At 31.6% G+C, this 24,693-nt stretch overlaps 1 protein-coding gene across 10 annotated transcripts in view; it reads left to right on the top strand.

The window, feature by feature from the left end:
• FER (FER tyrosine kinase) overlaps positions 1-24,693 on the top strand; it is a 399,630-nt gene that overhangs the window by 194,956 nt on the left and 179,981 nt on the right. For 9 of the 10 annotated variants that reach the window (XM_072958302.1, XM_072958299.1, XM_072958304.1 and 6 more), the window contains 2 exons: positions 3,814-4,017; positions 14,558-14,680. In XM_072958302.1, coding sequence (XP_072814403.1) covers positions 3,814-4,017; positions 14,558-14,680 — 327 coding nt within the window. The remainder of the gene's footprint in view (positions 1-3,813; positions 4,018-14,557; positions 14,681-24,693) is intronic. The other variant, XM_072958307.1, reaches the window with a different exon arrangement.

Genomic DNA, 24,693 nt, shown 5'->3' with positions numbered 1-24,693 from the left:
AAAGACCGAGCTAAGTCAAATTCTCAGAAAGTATAAACAATTATTAATTAAGACATTTGTGAATAAGACTTTTGTTGCTAGTTGCATAGTGGAAAGTGAACATTAGGTGAAGTATCTTTATCATGAAAATAAGATATCAATGCATGAAAAAAATAGTGAATTCTACTTTACTGCTGAAAAATTAGAATTTGCAGATTTACAGATAGGCCGTAGTGCCTGTTAAAGACAGAACTACTGCTCTAATTTATTTATATCCTGTTTGTCTAGCTTAAAGGAAAATGATTGTGAAGGTCAAATATCCAGAATATTCTTTATTTTTTATTATTTTCAGAATTAACTTATTCAATAAATTCAAAACATAATTGTTTAGAAATTTGGGGGAAAAAGTAACAGGAAGAACATTATTATTCACGCTTTCATTTTATGTTAAGCATTTGTTCAACTATCAAACTCTAAATGATATAAAATACATTCCCTACCTATGGCTACATTTCCCTTTCACTGAAAATAACTTTTACTACCGTCAGGCAGATTTCTATTCAATACACCAAAATTTCCCACCTTTTGCAAGTGTTTGGTGATTCTCTTATTTCTGATTGTATGACATTTGATTCTTAATTGTCTCCTAAAATTTCCCAGTGATATATAGCTTTAAAATTAAAGAGGTCTTTATGGAATTTTTGAGCAATGTTTAAAATCCTGTAGGTAACTTGTAGTCACCCTAGTAGTATATTATTATACTAGATTTGAAATAATTCAGCACTTAGATTATTAAACTAATAACTAAACTTGATAAAAATTTTTATGATTGTGTTAAAGTTTTATTTAGATTGTTCAAGCTCATTTGAGAGGTTTCCTTGTATATTTTTCATGCTGTTTTATTTTATTTTTTAATGGTTTCTTATTTGGGTGCTTAATTTGAATAAAATCCAGAGTTTGATTTTTTTTTTAAACTTCTGCATTGCCTCTCAAAAAGGAGCTCATCTTGTGTTCAAATGTTTGAGGTAAAAGCATACAAATCTTCATTATATACTTATGAATTAATTCAAGAATTAGCCTGAACTAAGTAAGAAAAAAAATAGCTTCTTATTTTTAAGTCAAGAAAAAAAAGTATTTCCATTTTCTAGTACTGACTCCTCAGTGTCTCTTCATTTAAACCAATCTTTTAATTTCACTATCCCAGTATGTTTTGCTGGAATATTCCTTAAGAACAAGGCCCAGGGAAAATAATTAAACAGCTAGCCTAGTCAATCAGGAAAGCTTGCCTTATTATGTATAACTTAGTAACTGTTGGATTACTGTACATTAAAAAAGGAGACTTCCCCTTTCCCATATCTTTGGCAAACATTTTAGATAACTTACTGACAAGGAAAAATCTTTCCCCACTGAGGCTTAGAAAGATGTGATATTTAAATTAAAAAACTTTATTTCATTTTTGATGTCGTTATGAAGGCTTTTGGGATGCTGGATTTTGTTGCTGATACATCCTACATTCTTTTACTATCAAGCTTGAAAAATTGTGTTGGACTTTAATTGAAATCATATTAATAAAAACATTCCTTCCGACATTTCCAGGGAAGTCCCTGAAGGACCTGGTAGACCATATAGGAGAAATGTACATCCTTTCCCTGTGTGTGTGTGTGCACACACATACACACACACACACACCCACAGTAAGTTCAGCCTACACTTCCTAACAGTATTGTCTAGGGGCTGGGGAACAAAAGATCCCTGAGCTTCCCTTCCTACTCAAAAGAAGCCAATATACCCAAAGAACTGGAGCATAATCCCTATGAAATGGCATTATAAGTTCCTTCCTATTCAATTCGTCTTCTTTTTTTTTTTAATAAACAAAGAAACAAATAAACTTAGATGTTTCAGGATGATTTTTTTCCCAAAAGTATTCCTCACCTTCAGATCCTTAAAGTAATTTCTCAGTGTTAGCTGAGCTCTTGTATTTCAGATGCCCTTTTGACTTAATGAATTCTCTAGGCTCTGCATTCTCTCAATTCTAAATGAAACAAAATTTGGGAGGATAGGTTGAATAGGACAAGAAATCAAGCACATGAACTTCCTTGTTTATGATGATTTTCTATTATGTAGACCTTTTCTGAGAGATAATGATAAAAACAAGTTCTTTGCACAGAGGTGACATTGAATTTCTTATTTTATTGATTTTCCCCCTGTGGAAAAATATCAGTGTAACACTTTGCTATTGGCAAAACTTGGGAAATATCTCTATTATAGTAAAATTTTTAGTATTTACTGTATTGAAATGCACTGTGACAATTTTGGAAAAGAAATATTTAGTAATTTTGGCTATCTACTTTAATAATTATAAACTATTGGTATCAATATACAGAAGTTAATTTTGTGTGGATTATGTAATTTGTTTTTAAAAGTATTACTTTTTTACCTCTTGTAGTTGTGGCTGGTTCTATTATATAATTCACTTTTGAAACCAATTTTTGGGAACACAGTTTAATTTTTGGGGAAATACCATACTTATAATTAGTACTGAAAGAAAAAAGGCTGATTTAACTTACAAAGTTTCCATGTACAATAACACCATGTATATATTTAAAGAATTAAAGATTATCCAAGTGGTAGAAGTAGAAACCAAACAGTGGACTTTGGAGTCTATTTGGGATTTCTCAAGGTTCTTTTTTTAAATCAGTAGGATGGGTTTTTGAAACCTCCTCAAAGCTAGTTTTCACTTACCAGAAAAATACCGTATTTTTCCCTGTATAGAGTTCATAATGTTATCCTGAAAAACTTTGTGTGTAAATATTTGCCTTTCATTTATTCTTAATTCTGATTTTTCCAGTTTGTAAATTACTTTCTCACCAGGTATTGTGCATATTATATTTTGAGAACGTTAAGAGTGAGTGCATATTACTGTACCTTCTCCATAAACTACTCTTACCATCTGGGGCAGTTTAATTTCTGTGGATGATAACAATAAACAAATAGCTTTTTACTTGTAACCAGAAAATGTGTGATTTCATCTATCATTAATTAGAAACATCTCAAGGAGATATAGCCAGCTGTTACCTCTCTTATTTGTTATCAGCATTTGGCGATTTGCTTTTCTTGCTGCACTCATGACTTACACTCCTCCCTTGTTTTTGCCGTATGTTTGTAATTGCGTGTGGTGGTTTTCAGTGACGCTGTTTTACCTAAAGCTTTATGTGCCATTGCCGTACAGGATCAGGACCAGCCGTGTGGCAGAGGTAATGGTTAAGGAAATCAGAGGAATCAGTTTAAGAATGGGAGTTCACAGCAATAAGGCAACATGAAATGAAGCCTTAGATAGTGCCCCTGGGACCTATGACTTGGAAAGCCCACCGTCTATGTGATTAAGAGTTACTTTCATAAAAAGAAATAACTCAACTTTTAATTTAAATAAAAATGAAGTTGCTTTGTGATAAATTTCTCTGATAATGCTCCCTTTTCATCGTAATTCTCTGATTGAAAAAATTGAAATATATGGATTTATTTTATGATATGGTAAGACTGTAAATGCTAACTCTACGTGCTAATATTGTGTTGTACCTATGTATGATAGACAGAAAAAAAGAAACAATAACCTTGAAGTATTGAAGGATATGTATTTGTGCTAAACTTCAGCGCTAGTGTGCCAGGATGCATGTTCTTTAAAAGTTAGGAAAATTTCAGATTCATCATATAACTTCTAATTAATCAGTTAAAGGGAGGAACATATGTAAGAAGTGTTTATAATTGCTATGAGTTTTACCGGAAAAGAATTGCTATTTTTTCTAATTTAGTTTTTTTTTTCAATATTTGCTCAAGTTCTGTGATTCGATCCCCATAATTGAGAAGCCTCTGGCAGAACAGGACTGGTACCATGGTGCAATTCCCAGAATAGAAGCGCAAGATCTGTTAAAACAACAAGGAGACTTCTTGGTGCGAGAGAGTCATGGGAAACCTGGTGAATATGTCCTTTCTGTATTTTCTGATGGACAAAGGAGACACTTTATCATACAATTTGTTAATGTACGTTTCCAATTTAGTTTATATGCATATTTTGATGTAGTTCATTGTGGTAGAATTGTAATACAGTAATGAATAGTTTGTGATAAATGAATGTAACACAAAGTTTAGCACTTAATTTTTTTTTTCTGAGTTCCTTAGATACAGTGCACCAGAATTCATTAAAATGTTAATCTTTTTAAGGAAATACATATTTTAAAATGTAAGTTAAAAATAATCATTACAAATTTACATTAAATTTAAATGCATAAATATTTAAAATATTTTAAGTTAAATTTGAACATTAAATCTCCTTTAAATTAAAAATAAAAAGAAATAATGTGATTATCATAAATTTTTCTGGAGAAACTTAATTATGAATTTTATGCTCTTGAACTTGGCCCTTGAAATTGCATTCAAAAATGTTACCATGAGAGATTTTTAAAATATTCTATTAAATAGTAATAATAACATTTTTTAATAAATCAGAAAGTGATGGTTGAATTGGTTTTATGATACATTGAGGGTTAAGGTTTATTCCCCCTTTTTGTATGAGCTATTATTTGTTAGCATTAATGAACAATACATAGAAATTGAGAAACAATTTTTAAAAATGATTTATTTACATTGCTTGTTCTAATACTGATTTATTTATCATTTTTATTTATTTATTTAAGTATTGCTAAACTACTTCTTATTATCTGTTACATTCTTCATCAAGAAGAGATGAGTGATCTCAAAATTTTAACTTTACCCACTGAGAAATTTTTAATATTTTTGGCATATGAAGGAATTGAGGCCTCTTTTTATCATTTTTTAACCCATCATTTCAAATGGAATGCATTTTCAAGTTGGCTGTCTATAGGATTGAAGCTTATTTCCAGGCACTATACTGATACTAATTACATTACAAGAAGATTGAACCATTATCATTAGATGAACTTCATAGGGTTTTAGGAACATATATGTTCAAGTTCATACATAGTTCACATACATATAAGTTCATCTAATGATAATATGTATTACATATTGTATTATCTATCTATTATGTAGATATAATTCTGAGATGAGATTCACGTATCATAAAAGTAACCATTTAAAAGTGGCATGTAGTATAATCACATCTAGGAGTTATATTTAAGTGAAAATAGATACCATTCAGTTAGGTTAAGGGGAATAAGTCCTTTAAAGTATATATTATAATTTTTATACTGTTTGTTAATTTTGCATCGTATTCAGACCTCAACTTGATAATTATGGTTGCCTACTCTCATACATCCAAGCTACTGTTTCTAATAGTATGTCATTCCATATTTCCCTGGCAAACTCTTTTATAATTTGTATGTGCCTTTAAGTTATGGATGTAGATGATCTTATTACAACCTGTGACTATGTTGGCAACATTTATAAAATGGTATGAGAATAGTAGAAAGATCGTAGGTAAGGTGTGAAGTAACTACAATTTACATGAGTGTTTCCTTCTACTTCTAAGCTCTAAAAGTTACTATTTTGATATACGTCATATATTAGACTGAAATATTTCACTTATTACCTCTTGTAGTTTAAAATGTAACCATAGGAATTTAAATTGGTATTTTTAGATACAAAAAGGAAAGGATTCACTTGCAAATTATCACTTATCTTTAATATTGCCATTTTGTTTTAAGTGACTAAAGTGAACAGCATAATATATTTTAAAAATTAGACATTGTTAAAAGGTCACATTTAAAGATTTTATTCAGCTTCCTCTGTCATTGAAATTTTGCAATGATCTCGATTAAAGAAGAGAGCTGTAAGTGCTTCAGGTATTACACTGCTTAATTTTATTTAGTTTGCCCTAACTATATAATGGTGAGTTCTTCAATCAGTTGAAAATAAGAGTTTTAAGGTGATATTGCATGTTTGGAGAATTTTTAATTCTTTTTCTTTTTGTGGAGATGAATCTTAGATGAGCTAAAATTATCCCATTTCATTTCTCATATACCTGTTGCCTGGAAGGGGTCAATAAATGGGGGAATTTATTACCAGATATTTAATGATTGCCTATTATATTCCAATGAGAGAACTTATAATCCAGTAGTAGATTATAAAAACTGTACATAAATGAGGGGACAGGTGTCCTAAGAAAGGAAGATATAAAGAAATATGGGATTTTAGAGAATGGAAAAAATGTTAAATAGTGAATCAATGGAAATGAGGTTTTAGTCCCAGATCTGCACTTTACCAGCTCTGTTGTTTGGGAAGTAATGAGGGTAATGGCCAATACAGTGATTGTGAGAATCAGACAGAGCAGTGAATACATTATTTGTAACACGTAAAGTGCTATGCAGATAGTTAAGCATTTTTACTGTTGTTTGATGACTTGATTTGAAAAAACCTACAAATGTACTCTGCAAGAAATATCAGTGTAATTGGAAAAGTTAATTTAAGATTTTTTTTGGTTCCTATTTATTGGGATTTATTTGTGAAATTTAAATAGTAATAAAGTGTTTTAAAATTTATATATTTAGGTTTGAGGTATCCATTGGTCACAGTTATTTTTAGCAACATTGCCTCTGTCAGCGAGAGTCTAGTTTGCCAGTTATTTTGAAGCTTTGTTTCTATGTGCATCTCACAGATTTTTTTTTTAACATGGTGTAAAACTGCACGCAGTGAACATTATGACTGATCAACATAAATGCAGACACTTTCAGTTTTTTCACTACTCCAGAAGAGAATATCTCTCTGTTGTTTTAGCTAATTCAAGCAAAAAGAGTTGTACTTTTTACTGGACATTAATTATATTGATTTCATAAAGCCAGATATATTAAGCCTATCTAAGTATCTGAATCTTAGTGTAATTTTAATGTTCTTTACTCTAACCTGTTTATGGTGCTTGATAAAAAAAAAAACCATAGTCAGAGTTTGTACCTAAAACTGTTTATTTTGTGTCATAAATGTTGATAGATTTTTTTTAGAGATTCCAATAATATTGTTCCATTTGATTAGTTAATATATAATCAAATCCTTGCTTTTGTATATGATAAACAAGAATACACGTGATAAAACAAAGGTACTCCAAAAAGAACTTTTTATGCTATTACTAATAGGAAAGTACCAATTCCTATTTCTCTATTTATCTGGCACATGTTTCCTAAAAACACACTAATGCAGAGTATCGTGTTATGCAGAATAGGGAGGTGAAACTGAAAATGGTGGCCTTCTCAGTGAGCTTGAAACCTGGTAGATTAGACATTAGCAGACTTCATGAACAGAGTTAGAATTAGGGATGATTGAGCTAGAAATTTGAGTTAATATCTGCTGATGAATTTAAAAATAACAACATAAATGTTTAAAAATAAAACTTGAGGAAAAATCCTCTATGTAATAGCATATCATTTTTAATTTTTTCATTCATCCATTTATTCATTCAGGAAATACTAAATGAACAAGTACTCTACAAGGCCCAGGGATAACAGGCCAATAAAACAAAAATTACACAAAAGTGGAGTTTGTGAATAATTACTATGTCAAATTGGGTAGCTCAGTGCATTAAATCATCAGTTCATTCAACAGATAGTTATTGGATGTCTATCATGTGCTAAGTTCCACTTTGAGCTGATGGATATAGTCTCTGAATGTACCAGACAGGTTTACTTTGTTTTATTGCCACCATCTTTAGGCTCTTTGAACTACCTTTTACATTCATACTGTGGGTCTTAAGGAAGATTAAGTGAAAATAAATAGAGACCCAAAACTTGTTTGGATGACAGTTAATTCCAGGTTTATGGCCTTAATCTTGTACGCTTAAGATCATTTTAACTGTTCTGCTCCAGCCATCCAAGGATTCAAGAGAAGGCAATGAGTACCTTCATGTCAAAATGAAACCATCATAAGATAACATTTTCTGTGCCCTGACACACAGTTAGGGACTTAGGAGACTTCTTTCTTAACAGTAAACAAAACCATTTCAAAACTTATTAATTTCCAGGAAATTCTAATTGAGTGAGTACTTTTAAGGCCCCGAGATATAATGGTGGAGCTTATAGTCACAGTCATTCACAAATCATACACACAATATACTGCAGTTAAGTGCTGTAAAGATCCACAGTGCTGTAAAAGCTTTTAACTGTGAAACTTAAGGAAGGTTTAAGTGTGAGACAATATCTGAAGAATGAATACAGTTAAGTAGGAGAAGCCATATCAGAATCTTATTAATATTATTCTTCAGATTCCCCAACAATTCTGCCTGTGTGCTGGTTTAATTAGTTATATAACTATTCAGTATGCCCTTTTTATTTGAGAAAGCTAATGTTTATGTTTAATAGTTTCATTTTCATGTGTTACCCCAAAAAGGAGTGAATTAGCTTTTTGTTTTTATTCTGCTTACTTAGCCTCTTTCAGAAATGATTTTTCTTTTTTTCCTAAGCGTATTTATCCTCAATTTTTTTTTTCAGGAGATCTACTCAGGCATATTATTTCAAATTACATATTTATTGAATCCCCTTCTCATTTTTGTGTGCTTATTCTCTTCTGTCTGACTTCCTTGCATAATAATAGCCCTCTGGAAATACGTGTAGCAACAAAATCTGATTCTGCTTCTTATATGTTTTTCATTTATATGCCTGATTGATTCTTCAGTAGCACAGTGATAGGTCTGGAAGAGATTCTAGATATAGTAAATGTTTAAAAAACAAAGGTAATGCCTACTCTCAATAAGAATTCAGAAATATGTGTCATGGAATGTGTGTTTCACAGTAACACCCCCTTAAGGGCTCAGTGTTCATTCTTTGAAATTTTTAGAATATATTCTAATTTTAATTGGAATGTATCTATATAGTTTATTTTACAAAAATTGAATTGTGCATTTTAAATTTATACTTTTTTTCTTTTTTACTTTTTTTTCAGGGGGAGGTAATTAGATTTATATATGTATTTTAATGGAGGTACTGGGAATTGAACCCAGAACCTCAGGCATGCTGAGAATGCACTTTACCACTGAGCTATACCCTCCCCCTTTGCTCCTTATTTTTTAATGACATATTGCATGATATTTAACATGTAATGCAAATGACAATCAACAAATGATCTTTATAGGAATTTGTAGAAATGTATTCGATGCTATTATTTTTTATTGCTTCTTTGGAATTAACCTAAGAGATCATTAGTAGCTCCAAAGAGAAGTCTCATATTTAAAAGTTAACCTGAATTCTCTCTGTCATATTATTGTTAAAGCCGTGTAGAAGAACTTAAAAAAGAATCCATGTATATATGAATCCAACCTCAGGTCATCTGAACTATAAGAAATTTACACAGATTTGTACAAGGTCAAATATAATATTCAGAATTTTGAGTGTATCAAGAAACAAGTCCTCAATAGCCTTAGTGAATGTAATATTCTTGTTTTTTAATTGAAGTATAATTGACTTACAATATTATATTTGTTTCAGATGTACATCAGGGTGATTAGATATTTTTATACACTGCAAAATGATCATCGCAATACATCTAGTTACCATACAAAGTTATTACAGTTTTATTGACTATATTCCCTATGCTGTATATTACATCCTTGTGACATTTATTTTATGACTAGAAATTCATACCTCTTAATCTCTGTTACCTATTTCTTCCCCCCACCCCCGTCGGCCACCAGCTTGTTCTCTGTATCTGTAAGTCTGTTTCTATTTTGTTATGTTTTTTGTTTTGTTTTTTAGATTCCTCATATGGTATTTGTCTTGCTGTGACTTATTTCACTTAACATAATACTCTCTAGGTCCATCTGCATTGTCATAAATGGCAAGATTTCATTCTCTTTTTATGGCTGAGTAATATTCCTGTGTGTGTGTGTGTGTGTGTAGACACACACATATCTTCTTTATCCATTCCCCTATTGATGGACTCCTAAGTTGCTTCCGTATCTTGGCTTTTGTAAATAATGCTGCATTAAACACAGGGGTGCCTATATCTTTTCTAATTAGTGTTTTTGTTTCCTTCAGAATAATACCGAAAAGTGAAATGGTCAGATCATATGGTCATTCTGTTTTTAATTTTTTGAGGAAATTCCATACTGTCTTCCATAGTGGCTGTAGCAATTTACATCTTCACCAATAGTGCGTGAGGGTTCCATATATGTACTATTCTTGACTTTTTAGTTGCTTATATGAACTTTATAAGCAAACCAGTTAGATCATTTTTAGATTCAATACTTTATCTTCATCTTTAAGAAAGTGAGTTAATTGGTTTTGCACATGACTTAAAAAAATATAATTGCTTGGAATCAGTTCCTTTTTTTGGTCCAGGAAGGAAATACTGCTGCTTGTACCACTCACTGTATTAGTCGATCGTGATTACTGTGTCAATGACAGAAAACTATCTTTAGATTCAAAATTAGATATGTTTCTAAATTAAGAAAGGGATGCTGAAAATTCCCCATTATTTTATTCACTATTTGTCTAGTTGTAGGAAGTATATTAGAAATTTATGTAAGACATTATGACACTAGAGGCTGATGTGAAATTTCATTCTGTGTGAACTCCATCTCATTGCTTACTTTTTATTAAACACTGTGCTGGGGGTTTCTTGAGTGTGTGAACTTTCCAGTATTCATTTCTATGTTGAGTTGTCCTACTTGTCCCTTGAACTTTACAGTCATTTTATATGCCCTGCATTTCATCGATTCACATGAATTTATCCACAATTTATGCCAGGCACTGTTTTTTACCATGGGGATACTCTGATGAACAAAACAAATGTAAAAATTTATCACCTTGTGAGCTGACATTCTAGAAGAGGAGACAGGCAATAAAAAAGATAAATAAGTAATATATATATATATATATGTATATATATATATATTTGCTTTGTTTTTGTTTTTTCTTTAACTTTTTTATTGATTTATAATAATTTTACAATGTTATGTCAAATTCCAGTGTTCAGCACAATTTTTCAGTTATACATGAACATATATATTCATTGTCACATTTTTTTCTCTGTGAGCTACCATAAGAATTTGTGTATATTTCCCTGTGCTATACAGTATAATCTTGTTTATCTATTCTACAATTTTGAAATCCCAGTCTATCCCTTCCCACTCTCCGCCCCCTTGGCAACCACAAGTTTGTATTCTATGCCTATGAGTCTATTTCTGTTTTGTATTTACTTTTTTTTTGTTTTTGTTTTTGTTTTTTAAATTCCACATATGAGCGATCTCATATGATATTTTTCTATCTCTTTCTGGCTTACTTCACTTAGAATGACATTCTCCAGGAGCATCCATGTTGCTGCAAATGCCGTTATGTTGTTGGTTTTTATGGCTGAGTAGTATTCCATTGTATAAATATACCACATCTTCTTTATCCAGTCACCTGTTGATAGACATTTAGGCTGTTTCCATGTCTTGGCTATTGTAAATAGTGCTGCTATGAACATTGGGGTGTAGGTGTCATCCTGAAGTAGGGTTCCTTCTGGATACAAGCCCAGGAGTGGGATTCCTGGGTCACATGGTAAGTCTATTCCTAGTCTTTTGAGGAATCTCCACACTGTTTTCCATAGTGGCTGCACCAAACTGCATTCCCACCAGCAGTGTAGGAGGGTTCCCCTTTCTCCACAGCCTCTCCAGCATCTGTCATTTGTGGATTTTTGAATGACGGCCATTCTGACTGGTGTGAGGTGATACCTCATTGTAGTTTTGATTTGCATTTCTCTGATAATTAGTGATATTGAGCATTTTTTCATGTGCTTTTTGATCATTTGTATGTCTTCCTTGGAGAATTGCTTGTTTAGGTCTTCTGCCCATTTTTGGATTGGGTTGTTTATTTTTTTCTTACTGAGTCATATGAGCTGCTTATATATTCTGGAGATCAAGCCTTTGTCGGTTTCATTTTGCAAAATTTTTCTCCCATTCCGTAGGTTGTCTTTTTGTTTTACATATGGTTTCCTTTGCTGTGCAGAAGCTTGTAAGCTTCTTTAGGTCCCATTTGTTTATTCTTGCTTTTATTTCTTCTAGGAGAAAATTTTTGAAATGTATGTCAGATAATGTTTTGCCTATGTTTTCCTCTAAGAGGTTTATTGTGTCTTGTCTTATGTTTAAGTCTTTGATCAATTAAAATATATATGATGTTAAATAGTGATCAGTTCTAAGAAGAAAAATTCAGTAAGGAAAAGGCAGTAAAAAATTTAGTTGGCATGAGAAAATGGATATTAAATATTATGTATAATGGCCAGAGTAGATGTCACTGAATAAGTGACATTTGATGAAAGACTGAAAGGAAGTAAGGGAGCCATTACCCAAATGGTCATTTGAAGAACTATTTCAAGCAGCAAATGTAAACTCCCTAAGGAAGGAATGTGTGGTGTGTTTATAAAACAAGAGGGAAATGTGTGGCTGAAGGGGAAAGCAGGTGGGGTGGGGGATTTGGTAAGAGGTAAGGTGGAAAATAGGTTAGAGGACAGAGTAGAGAGCCTTACAGACCATAGTAAAGACTTTGGCTTTTATTCTGATAGAGATGAGAATTTTGAGCACAGTAGTGGAATGGTCTACTACTTATAACAGGATCTCCTGGCTCTGTGTTGAGAGTAGACTGAAGGAATACAAAGAGAGAAACTTTCTCTCTCTCTCTCTCTATGTATATATATATATAAACTTTATTGAGGAATAAATAACAACTATAATTGTGTAATCTAAAGTGTAAAGTGTACAACATGATAATTTGATATACATTGTAGAATGGTTTCCAAGATCAAGATAATTAACACATCACCTCGTGTAGTTAACATTTTTTTTTCTTCTTTCTGGTGAGACTGCTTAAGATCTACTCTCAGGAACTTTAAGTATATAGTACCATATATTTGACTGAAATATTCTTATTGTTATTATTACATTTATACCTCTGTAACTTTTTATATTTCTTCATTTCTTAATTTCATATAAGAATGCTTTCTAGGATATTTGATTATTTACAGATAATCATTATTCCTTGAGAAAATATAATTTACACTTTTGAAGTGTTCTTTGAAAATGTTTTTTTATCGTATATTCAGATTTGGAATTATTTTTGTAATCCAAGGTTTATTATTTGTATAATGATACGTAATTGAGTGTGTAGCATGTGCCATATACTAAGCAGTGGTTTGCATGCTAATAGTTACTCAAGCCTCACACGCTGTGCGGAGGTCCAGATATTATTTCTGTTTCAGTGGATAAACTGAGACATTGAGAGGACTTGCTCAGTGCCTTGCACATCTAGAAATACAGTACTGTCATCGGTGTGAATTATTCTTAAGCCTCTTTGCTAACATATCATAGTAGGTCTGCCTCTTATGTGCAAAAATTCCTTAATCAATTTATTAACGACTGCCTTGAATTGACCCTAACACAAACTGCCTAAGTTGAACTATGTAGTTAAGTGTTAAAGTAAACTAATGCATGTTTGTCCCTCACTTGATGAAACAGAAATACTCATTTAAGAGGTTGTATATAAATTGAATTCTGGTAAATTGAATCTAGTTTTATACTGTAGAAAAGGAGCTTTGAGTGTTTTATCTTTTAACTGGGAAGATAATTTTCCAGTAATGTAAATAATATCCAAATTTTGAGAGTTTTGAAATTTTTATTTCTTAAGAGTTTTCTTAAAATGGCTCAAACACGTATCAGTGTCTGTACACATCACCAGTATATGTACAGATGCATTCTTTGTGACCAATCAGATGGAAGCCGTTATTACAGAACACTGTATTATAATGCCTGTTGCATTGAAAAATTTGCCCAATAAGATGTTTTTTCCTTGATAAATTTATTGCCATCTATTTATCCATATGATAACCGCCAACCTGCATGCCTATATGAAATATGAAGACAAAGATAAGGGTTCTTGGCAGAGTTTGGGAAAATATGACTCACCTGAAACTTTATGAGATCAAGAAGTGCTAAGTTTTGACCATGCTGATATGTGCAGTTTTGTTGTTGCTGCATTTTATTTGTTTATCAAAGGTGTGTGAATGACTGAGTGGTTTTGGTGAAAGAATAATATGTGAATAACCCTAGTATAGAAAAATCAATTAATACTATGTTGATAAAAAGGAAATAAATGATCATCAGAGGTATTGTTAAAATATATTATTACATTGGACATAATTCCTCAAACTTTTGACATGATTTTTGATTTTGAAAATTTTATCAAATGAAACATATATGCAAACATATATACACATATTTCTTGTTCTTTAACTTAAATGTATCCTTGCTTTATTTCCTTTGGTTATCATTTTAGCAAAATGCATTCCAGGTCTGTTTTTAAGTCTTTCTTTTTCTTCCTTTTTAACAATTAGAATTATATTCAGTCATTATAAAAATCAATTTCTTGATGCAAAGGTAAATTTTTTAGCACACTGGAATTTATCTATTTTCATTTTTACCATCTTAACCATTTTTAAGTGTATAGTTCGGTAGTGTTGAGTAGCTTCATATTATTGTACAATTATCATTTTTCTTAAATGGAACTTAATTTATTGATGACTGTAGTGTTGCTGAAGCAATGTCTTCATATTTAATGTACCTTATTCTACTTTGTTGTTCTTTCTTCAGAATTTATATCGATTTGAAGGCACTGGGTTTTCAAACATTCCTCAACTTATAGACCATCACTATACAACAAAACAGGTCATCACCAAAAAATCAGGTGTAGTTCTGCTGAATCCTATTCCTAAGGTAGGTACATATATACACTTTCTTTTTTAAAGACTGCTTTATAAGTTATTTCCACAGTAAATAAAGTTCTTAGATTATTTATAGAGTTTGGAAACAAAAGGGCATTGTGATTACCATTACTACTAATATGGTTGAAGCATAGAATTTCCTTGGTTTTATTAAGATTGGAGATGTGTTGCCTTTATTCAGTGCTTGCTAGGTTACAGATAGCCTGTTTTTTTTTGTTTTGTTTTCCTTCCCATGTTTTCTTGGAATATTTGAAGCTTTCTTTCACACTATAAGGTTCAGACTTTGAAAGATTCAGTTTATAAAAAATTCTGAGATGTAGAACTCAGAGAAAATGTCCAGCACTCATGCGTAAATTAGAATTTTAATTTGAAGTGTCAAGTTTAATATTTATTTTAAGACGCTGGAACTTCTAAAAACCATCCCGTTCTCCTCAAAGGCAGTAAATCGTAACTTCCCTGTGTAGAGCCAGGTAGCTGGGTGAGAGATTGTTCTAGGTCATTTTTACCTCTCACATCTATCATAGAACAGATTGCTTTCATGTGGTTTTAAAGAGATTTGTGAGGTAGGGAATGGATATGAGGAAGGTTTGTGTTTTTAAGGTAAAAACTGTGAGACCTGGACTCAGAGATACACTACAGCTGGCTTAGTTTCTAAGCACTTTGAATATTCCAGGAAGTAGGCTGGGGTCAGTATGAGTCCTTTCCTTTGGGAGCCCTCTAATAAGAATAGTACAGTGATAGGAAAGTCATCAAACCTGGTAGGTTAATACTTGGTGATTTGAGTTTTTCATATCTAGGAATGACTTTTAATATGAAGCAATTGTTATTCCCAAGAATGCTAGTATATAATCTAAATTAGCTGAGCTAATTTAAAAAACAATTACTATATTTCCCTTTGTAAGTCTAGAACATAATGTCAGTACTGGTACCTATATTATTCAGTCTTTATTGAGGGGCTGAACTTTAACGTTCTTCTCACAGAAGATTTTAACAGTCAGTTGCTAAACACTAAATTCTGAGGCTAACAAATTGGCCTCCTTGCATTATTTTCTAGAATTATGAGATCAGCTCATTCTTTGTTAGCATTTTTCCATTCCCCCTTTTTTCATTTTAATTGCAGAAAACCCTATAAAATTTCTCCTTTAATCTAGAACAAGCTGTCATATTTTTTCTTTAGTAAAAAAAAAAAGAGTATCAATGTTTTCTCTTTCATCAGTGAGTAATAATTTCCATTGTTTTGCAGAATTCTAAGAGCCCTTTTCTTTAGTTCAGCTCATCTATTTTCATGGCTTCATTTACTATTAATGTGTCAGTGACTAGCAAATTATATTTCTAGCTCAGTTTTATATCTTTCTCAATTCTAAACATTTTCTTTTCACCTAAAACTGAGTTTATTATTTTTAACCACAAAATTTGTCCTATTTTAGTAAATGGTGCCACCATATACCCAACTGCTCAAACCATAAACCTAGGGCTATCTTGGACATCTCTTCACCACTGCCCTCCCTCCAGCACTTTAAGTGACAGGAGTTTTGTATACTTAATAGTACATGTGGAAGTGTGAACTCAATTTCAGTATAATCTAGTATGAAATAAAATTCACTACAGTGAAGATACTTTTTACCATGTTAAGTTAATGAGATATAGAATGTGGTTTTCAGAGATGCTGATATCTCATTTCACAGGCTAACTAAATATTTGCATTGTCTCCTTGCTTAACCAGGTCTAAATTGAGAGATCAAAGCCATAAAAGAGACACATAAAAATGCTCTTGTGGGCTTGTATAGGAGTATATAATTGCAAATAAAGCAGTATTCCTCACAGTATAAAATTTTCCATGAAACAAGCCTTGATAAATGGAGTAGATTCTCTGGATGGTTACACAGCCAATTATTCTCTTTCTCCCAAACCCCCAATACTGGCTGTGGAGCTGATTATCCTATCATTTTATAGCACTAGCCATGAAAATAACTGTAAACTGAAAGCTATACAAAATTAAGGGGCTACATATGATTGTTTTATGAGGTAGAAATTTGAAGTTTATCTAGCTGACTATTAACCTGATCTAAAGTACTGATACTTGAAATATGCAAATCATTATCTCAGTTTGTACTAAATATTGTTATGCACTTGATTTAAAGAATCATATCACTTTTTCAAAAGAAAATCACAAAGCAGAGGTTGTGAAAGTAGGTAATTTTCAATTATGACTGGAGAACAAATTGATACGGATTTCATTATGGGGGTATTATCTGTCACGTATTTTCCTTTGGGAAGTTTTTTGTATGCTTATAACTGGTATCTGTTTCTTTATTTAATTTGTGTCAGGAGTTAATATCTTTGACCATATAATGTGCTGTTAAATATCTAATTTCCACCTTGCTGAACTTCATTTTTAACCTGCGTAAAGAATGCTATTTTGGTCTCAGTATAATTTCTGTTAATAGCAACTTACTTTTCTCTATTTATTTGTTTCTAACCCATAAAAATGGAAGTATAACATCCACGCATAACTAGAGGACATGGTCGCCACAGTAGTCTCTTTTTTATCTCCAGGCGTACAGGAAACTAGACAATCTAAATTAGAGAAATTATTTAATGTTCTCATGATAATAAAGCTAGCAGGTGCCTGACCCTCCACTGGCTGATTTCTCCTACACTACTTCCCAAAGCCTGTGTAAAGATATGGGAGATGAAAGGCATGTTGTAAATGGGTAATTGATCCCTCATGATCATCTTGCTTACATTACCAAAGACATTGGGATGCACAGGGCCTGTTCTTTACTGAGTTCAGTCTCTATTCAAATGTCACTTCATCAGAGAGGCCTTTTCTGACTACCATGTGTGAAACAGCACCTCACCCTTTATGTTCCTCTCTTCTCCTTGCTTTATCTTTGTTATGGTTATGTTTACCTGATATTATGTGATACATTTTTAGTTGTCTGTCTTTCCTAAGAGAAACAAAAATTCCATAAGGGCCAGAATTACATTTAACAATCAGTGAAACTATATTCCCAGTAGCTAGAACACTACTAGCCCATAGTAGGTGTTCAGTAAATGTTGAAGAATTGAATTCATTGAGCGATTGCTAGGATCCAGGTACTTAAGAGCTTTTTATATGTGTTAACGCTAGATATTCCTATGAAGTAAGTATTGTTATTAACCACATACAGTGTTATGAATGAGGAACTGAAGCTTAAAATGGTAAATAACTTGCATAAGATAACACAACTATTAAGAGGTGGAGATGGGATTTGAGCCCATGTTCTTAACCACTATCTGCCTGGATTATAGAGTCCAGATTTTAGAGACTTTAGAAAATAAAATGTGTATTTTAAGGAACATAAATGTGGGTTTAGGGGAAAGGAAGTATCTTTGATTCCATAAAATGTCAAACTGAAAAAGTCTTTAACATAGCAGAAACAATAAGTTTCTATAAAAGGAAAATTTTTAAACAGTAACATTGGGTGGCAGAGCTGGGATTTGAGGTAAAATATAGGACTTTGTAAGATAGGTAAGAAAGACATCTAGTTCAACTTTAACATTTAAATGTGCCTTGAAAGTTTGTCTTGTTAGTTTAATATTTCTTCAAATTTAGCTGTTTTAAAAACATTTTCTTTCTGAATGAAAGTTAAAGTTTAGGATTAAATTCAGGCAAGTTAGGGAGTGAACTGTTAAGTTGAAACTTAGACAAATGACTTGCCTACCAGCTTAAATCAAGTAATTGTGGCTTTTTAATCAGAATTTGATATAGCATGCCAGAATATTAGAAGCAGATTTTTGAGATGAAAGTAAATCTTTTTGTGACTGACAGTAACTTGTCATGAGGAGACAGGCTCCTGGCCGTAGCATTCTTGATCAGACTCATGCAAAGAACAGTTTATAAGAGGGGAAAGCTGTACTTTTAATTTAGGTACTTCATTCACTTTTTGTTTGTTTGTTTAGCTTCAGACCACTTAAAGACTCTTACTTTACCTTAAACTTAAATAATGTAGCTGCTGCTTCTAATATTACCGTTTAATGATTTTCCTTTAATAGAGGCTTACGATACAATTTTTGTTATGTTGAGGTGTTTTTTGATTTAACACTTTATAGAATTAAAGAGACTTCCTATTCCTTAAATCTACATCCATGTTCCTTAATTCCTTAATTATTTCATTAAATTATTAAAATCATTTAAAATTTTAATAAAGAGAAAATTAAAAAATACATTTATTCACTTAGCAGATACTTACTTGGCACTGAGCCTGTGCTTGTTAGTGCTCTGTATTATGTCAGAGTGTAATAAATGCTGTGAAAGTGAAGCAGGTTTAGGAGACAATGACCTGATTGTGATGATGAGGGCAGGGTTTAGGTGGTGTGTGTGTGTGTGTGTATTTGTTTAGGGGAGAGCTGCCTTTTTAAAAAAACATTGTAATCAAAGAAGGCCTCCTAATAAATTTGGAGGAGAAATATCTAGCAAGAACTAAATAGCATGTTGTGCTAAGGGAAATACAGATAATATTTGAATGTTTAGCTTTCACTTAGCATAGTTTGGTGAAGTCAAATTATACTTGGATTTTATGGTTCTTCCATTTAATAAAATAAAAAAAGTCATAGATTTTATCTCAAAATTTACCAGCAGATATTATGAAAAAGAGCAATGTTGGATTCAAAAAATTGATAGACTTTGGAGACCAATATTTGTTATGTGATCTTTCAAAGGTATTTCATGCATAAGTCTACCTCAGACTTTCTTAAATATCATAATATTTTTAGTTTGAAGAGTCAAGGTTTTTGGTTATGAGTTGCATATTCTTATCTACCCTATAAATATTTGAAGAGAGATGGGGCTAGGCAGATGAGGCCTAAATGGCCAAAAGAATAAGTTACTGAAATTTTTTAAAATGCAGATTGAATTATCTGATTTGGTATTTATAGCACAAACATTGCCCGTTGTGTATCATTCCATCATTTTAAAGTATTTATGAAATCTGTGTACACAAACTGGGAAACATGTGGAAATGTGCAAGAAAATGTATAAAGAGATTTCTGGTGTGAACCTGGTTGATAATTTAACATTTTTTCCCTGTTCCTTATTCAAAACCATAGAACAATAACAAAAAGAACAATAACAGCAAAAATAAAAAATCTATGAACTGCATTTTTATAAAACTAAGAGCTATATATAATTCACAGACCTCAAAATACATGTTGAGGTAATTAAAAGCACTTTATACTGGCAGAAGTTGTGTAATACAAAGTTAAGAAGTGATCAAAGAGCCACGTTGCTGTGGATCCTACCAAGCTCCTGAAAAAATGCCTGTTGAAAGGGAGGAGTTCACCCTGAAGTTTTTGGCTATATTCCTTGCTTGCATCAATGAATGTAGGATGGGATGGGGAGAAAAAATTTTTACATATAGCTTAAGAGATGCAGCCAAAGCTGCACTTAGAGAAAAATTCAGAGCCTTAAATACTTACATAAATAAAACAAAAAGAATAAAATAAATGAATTAAGTGTACAATTCAAAAAATTAGAAAAAAACAACCAAACCCACAATTACACAAAAGGAAAGCAAAAGAAAGGAATTAACAAAGATACAATCATAAAGGAATGAATTAGAAAAAGGGAAAACAAATATATATATATATATACACATATAATAACTGCTTTTTAAGAAATCAACACCAATTTAAAATATTTACTAATCTAATCAAGAAAACATGCTGCAAAGGGTTAATCTCTTTAATATATAAAGAACATCTAGAAATTAATAAAAGACAGTCAAATAGGAAAATTGACAATGGACATGGGTGGACAGTTTAAAAATTAAAAATACAAATGACTTTTTAAAGATATGACAGGTGATTACCTCACTTACTAGAATAAAGGAAAATTAAAACTATACTGAGATATCATTTTTTTCACCTGTTAAATAGTCATAAACTCACAGCTGAATAATTCACTTCTTTGGCAAAGATGTGCAGAAAAAAACCATTAGGTAATTTGGCAATGGAGGTATAAATTAGAAAATCCTCTGTAGAAAATAATATGGCAGAATCTAGAAGAATTATAAAATGTATATACCTTTGACTTAGCAATAATGCTTCTACAATTTATCCTTTAGTTATATTTGTGTCTAAATGAAACAATATTAGTGCAAGGTTATTCACTTCAGCATTGTTTGTAGTATCAAGAGATTGGAAATAAAGTGGTCATTACTAGAAGTCTAGTTAAATCAATTATGGTAACCCAGCCAATGGAATACTGTGAATGAGAAAGCTTTCTATATACTGATTGGCAAGTTCCAAGATACATTGTTAGTAAAAGGAACTAAGCTATGAAACAGAGTTTATGTTATGTTGTCTTTATAGGGAAGGTATGAGAGTGTAAGACTGTATGTCTGAATTTGCCTTTATGTGATAAAGAAATTTTATATACTCAAACTAGGACTGATGTTGATGTGTATGTAACAGGGGTTACACGTTTGAGGAGAGGGTTGAAATTGGCAGCAGAGGTGTAAGGGAATCTTTTTACAGTTTACACTTGATATTTTCCACTTTTTAAAAGCACTGTGAATGTACTACTCATTCAAAGTTAAAAAAAAGTATTGAAACCATGGTACCTGCCCTCAAGCATCTACAATTTTTCAGGGAGATATTAAAAAATGATTGTTAAGAGGATAAAATGTTCATGTTATATATTGTTAAAGTAGAAAAGGCAATTTATAAAATACCATTTTAGAATTACCTCATTTTCATAAAATGAAATAGAGTGTATATGTACATATATATATAGAAAAGTTGAAACACTATATTCCAAAACATTATAATTATTTTGGGTTGGAGGAAGTATGGGTATTTTTTGGCTTAAGTGTAGTTTAATTTTTTTCATTGAACATGTTATGAATTTTGTAATGTTAAAAATTTTCTAGGGGAGGGTATAGCTCAAGTGGTAGAGTGCATGCTTAGCATGCACAAGGTCCTGGGTTCAATCCCCAGTACCTCCTCCAAATACAAATAAATAAGTAAACTAAATTACCTCTCCCTGATTAAAAAAAAAGAAAGGAATAAAGAATTGACACAACATTGTAAAATTATTATAAATCAATAAAAAAAGTTAAAAAAATTTTCTAAAATCATATTATATGATAATGTTGAGTAGACTACTATAAAGCAGTGTTTCTAAAACTTTTTTTTCCCCCACAATGCATAGAAAGAAATTGCATTGTATATTGAGACTCAGGAAACACGACACTGGGAGTGTTGACACGTGTGTGTTTTTAACTGAGACAAATTTTAGAAAATAACTTTTTATATTTCTTACATGTGATGTAGTCTATTATATTTTTTAAAAGTCTGCATTCAAATAGTTGATTTTATGAGCCTCAATCTGAAAGATACTTATGTAAAGGAACTTTTAAAATTGATTTTTAAAGTAGCAATATGTGCTCTAGGAATTTAGAGGAAGAACATATGGCCTCGGAATGATTCATAGAGAAAAATGAGTTTGAAGTAGGTCTTGAGGTTAGGCAGAAGGAATAGGGAAATTATTTGGGGTTCTGGTAAGGGAATAATCAAAACATGGGAAATTCTGAGACTTGTTTTAAGGAAGGCAGGATCAGTTGCCTTGACAGAAACAGGTGATTTAAAAAGATGAGTAATCTGATAAGTTTAGGTTAAAGTCAGATTTTTGAGAGCCTAGAATACCGTGATTAGGATGTGTCTATGGAAAATGCCGTTTCATTGCAGGTTTATAAGCAAGGGTGAATGTGAACTAACTACATCTGAAGTATAGTTGGTGATAGATAGCACATACCTCACTAAAATGCTGAAGGCTTTCTAGCCTTTTATTTGCTTGAAGAAGGTAAGATATTTATTGGCATATTTAAAAAAATGAAAATCCATTTTCATTTTTCTGTGTTTCACAAAGAGCTTGTGTAGCCGTATCCAAATTATATTTCAGTGAAAAATGTTAAAATAGAAATAGAAACAAATGATCAGTTACAGGGAAAAAATAAGTAATGATGGAAATTTAACAACAGTAAATAAAATATGAAATGCAGTTTCTTAAAGACCTGTAATAATTTCCATGTTGAGCCTGAAGTTTAGCTGTAAGCCATTGTAGAAAAAGTTAACTGGTTTTATGATTAGAGAGGAGGAAGGACATTAATTTGTTTAAAGTTTTAGTATCAATAAGTTCTAACGGAAATTTCTCTCTTGGGATGTGGGATATAACAATGTCCTTAACAACATTTCTGCAAAAGTTTAGAAATAGATTTCATAGGCTGTTGCTTTTAGTGTCCTTTAATAATAGCCAAGGGCATAATATTAAAATATAATTTAATGAAGAGCATTCTGCACTAGAATTTTTTTCTCTATTTTCAGTTTTTGCTGAATAGAATAGTAAAACCCTAGGATCCAGATTTATGATCAAAATATTGATAATATTAGCATTAAATACATTAAAAATTTAAACAAGTATCAAAATACCAAAAGATTATACCTGTGACATTTACAAATATCTCACTTAACTATATACCTGAATACTTTAATATTGAGTTAAATTGGTAGAGAATCCACACACTGAGTATAAAAATAACCCTTAACATGTTGAAGTATTGTTATTTTCATTCATACTTTCCCCTTATTGGGGAAAAAAAAAGCCCATAATGTGTTGCCAATAATTGATTTTATTTTATTTTGTAAATCATCAATTCTAAATAATTTAATGGAGGATCACTTTGACTGTCTGTCTTACTCATCAAATCTTGAAACAGATATTGAAAACATATTTGATGTTCTAAAAACCCAGGATACAATGAGTTTAAATTAGTGAGATCTAGAAAATGAGGAAAGTCTCTAGGCATTCGACAGAGTAGTAGACAGAGGCATTCGAAGTCTGAGTAGTCTCAGGGTTGAAACTTACATAATTCAAAGCAGAAGAGGTCAGTAGCACAGGAGGGGCTGGTGAAAGGTGGTAAGGAGAGAGGTGAGTTGCTAAGAAGTAGAATACGACAGAGAGAAGAGGGGACCCATTCTGCTCCATGCTGAGCTAGTCTCACAAGTCAGTTGACCCCTCTTCCTTATAACTACTCTCCTCCCTCTGCCCCTGTAGCCTGCAGCCCATTGAACTTCTGAAGTAGAAAACCTCTAATGACAATGTATAATTTCCATTTTATTGTTAGCCAACTTTATTTAATACAGATTTTCATGATGTATTCACAAAAATGTCCTTTCCTCTGGGCTCATAGTTACAGTACTAGTTACAGTACTTACTTTGTTCAGTCTGCTGTTATTGTTCATTTCATATGTCTGACATCCCCATTAGATAATAAGGTCCTTGAGAGCAATAAGGACAGTTTTACTCACGTTTTATGTATCTCACACTATCTAATGCATAAGTCAGTAAATATTTACTGTTACTTTTGAGAAAATCTAGACATTTAATAAATACTTAATATGATATTTGAAAAATTTTGTAACTAAAAGATCTTAGCATTCTGTTTTTAGAATAATATAAAAATATTAGCTTTTAATATTTCTAAAGTGGAGCATGGTTTAGATTTCTGAATGACATCCCTTTGGAAATGACACATTCCATTTCAATTCTACTTGTTTAATAGTTTCTTTTTCATATTTTCATTTCCTTCTTTTATTGCTCTATATTTGAAGACACTGTTTCACATAGTTATATATTCTTGCAAACTTCATAAATATTTTTAAGGACATTGATGCTCTCTTATTCAGTTTAATCTGCATTTTATACTACTCTGAACTATATTTGATTGGTTCCATAAAATTCATTTGACACTTTGATGAGATTTCTCTCTCATATTAACTTTAAAATGGTGAAGTAATCTTATGTCATATTTTTATTTCTTATTTGCAAATTATTGCCCTGTATTAACCCATATCAAAGGTGAAAATAAAATATAAGAAGAGGCATTGCTTGTTTCTACTTCTTAAAAGAACCATTTATCTTTCTTTACCATATTAACTAAATTAGGGTTCACCTTCTGCTAC

The sequence above is a fragment of the Vicugna pacos genome, chromosome 3 (genome assembly GCF_048564905.1).
Source record: "Vicugna pacos chromosome 3, VicPac4, whole genome shotgun sequence".
Lineage (NCBI taxonomy): Eukaryota > Metazoa > Chordata > Mammalia > Artiodactyla > Camelidae > Vicugna > Vicugna pacos.
The sequence above is the reverse complement of the archived record's forward strand: the minus strand, read 5'-3'. Positions and strand labels throughout refer to the sequence as shown.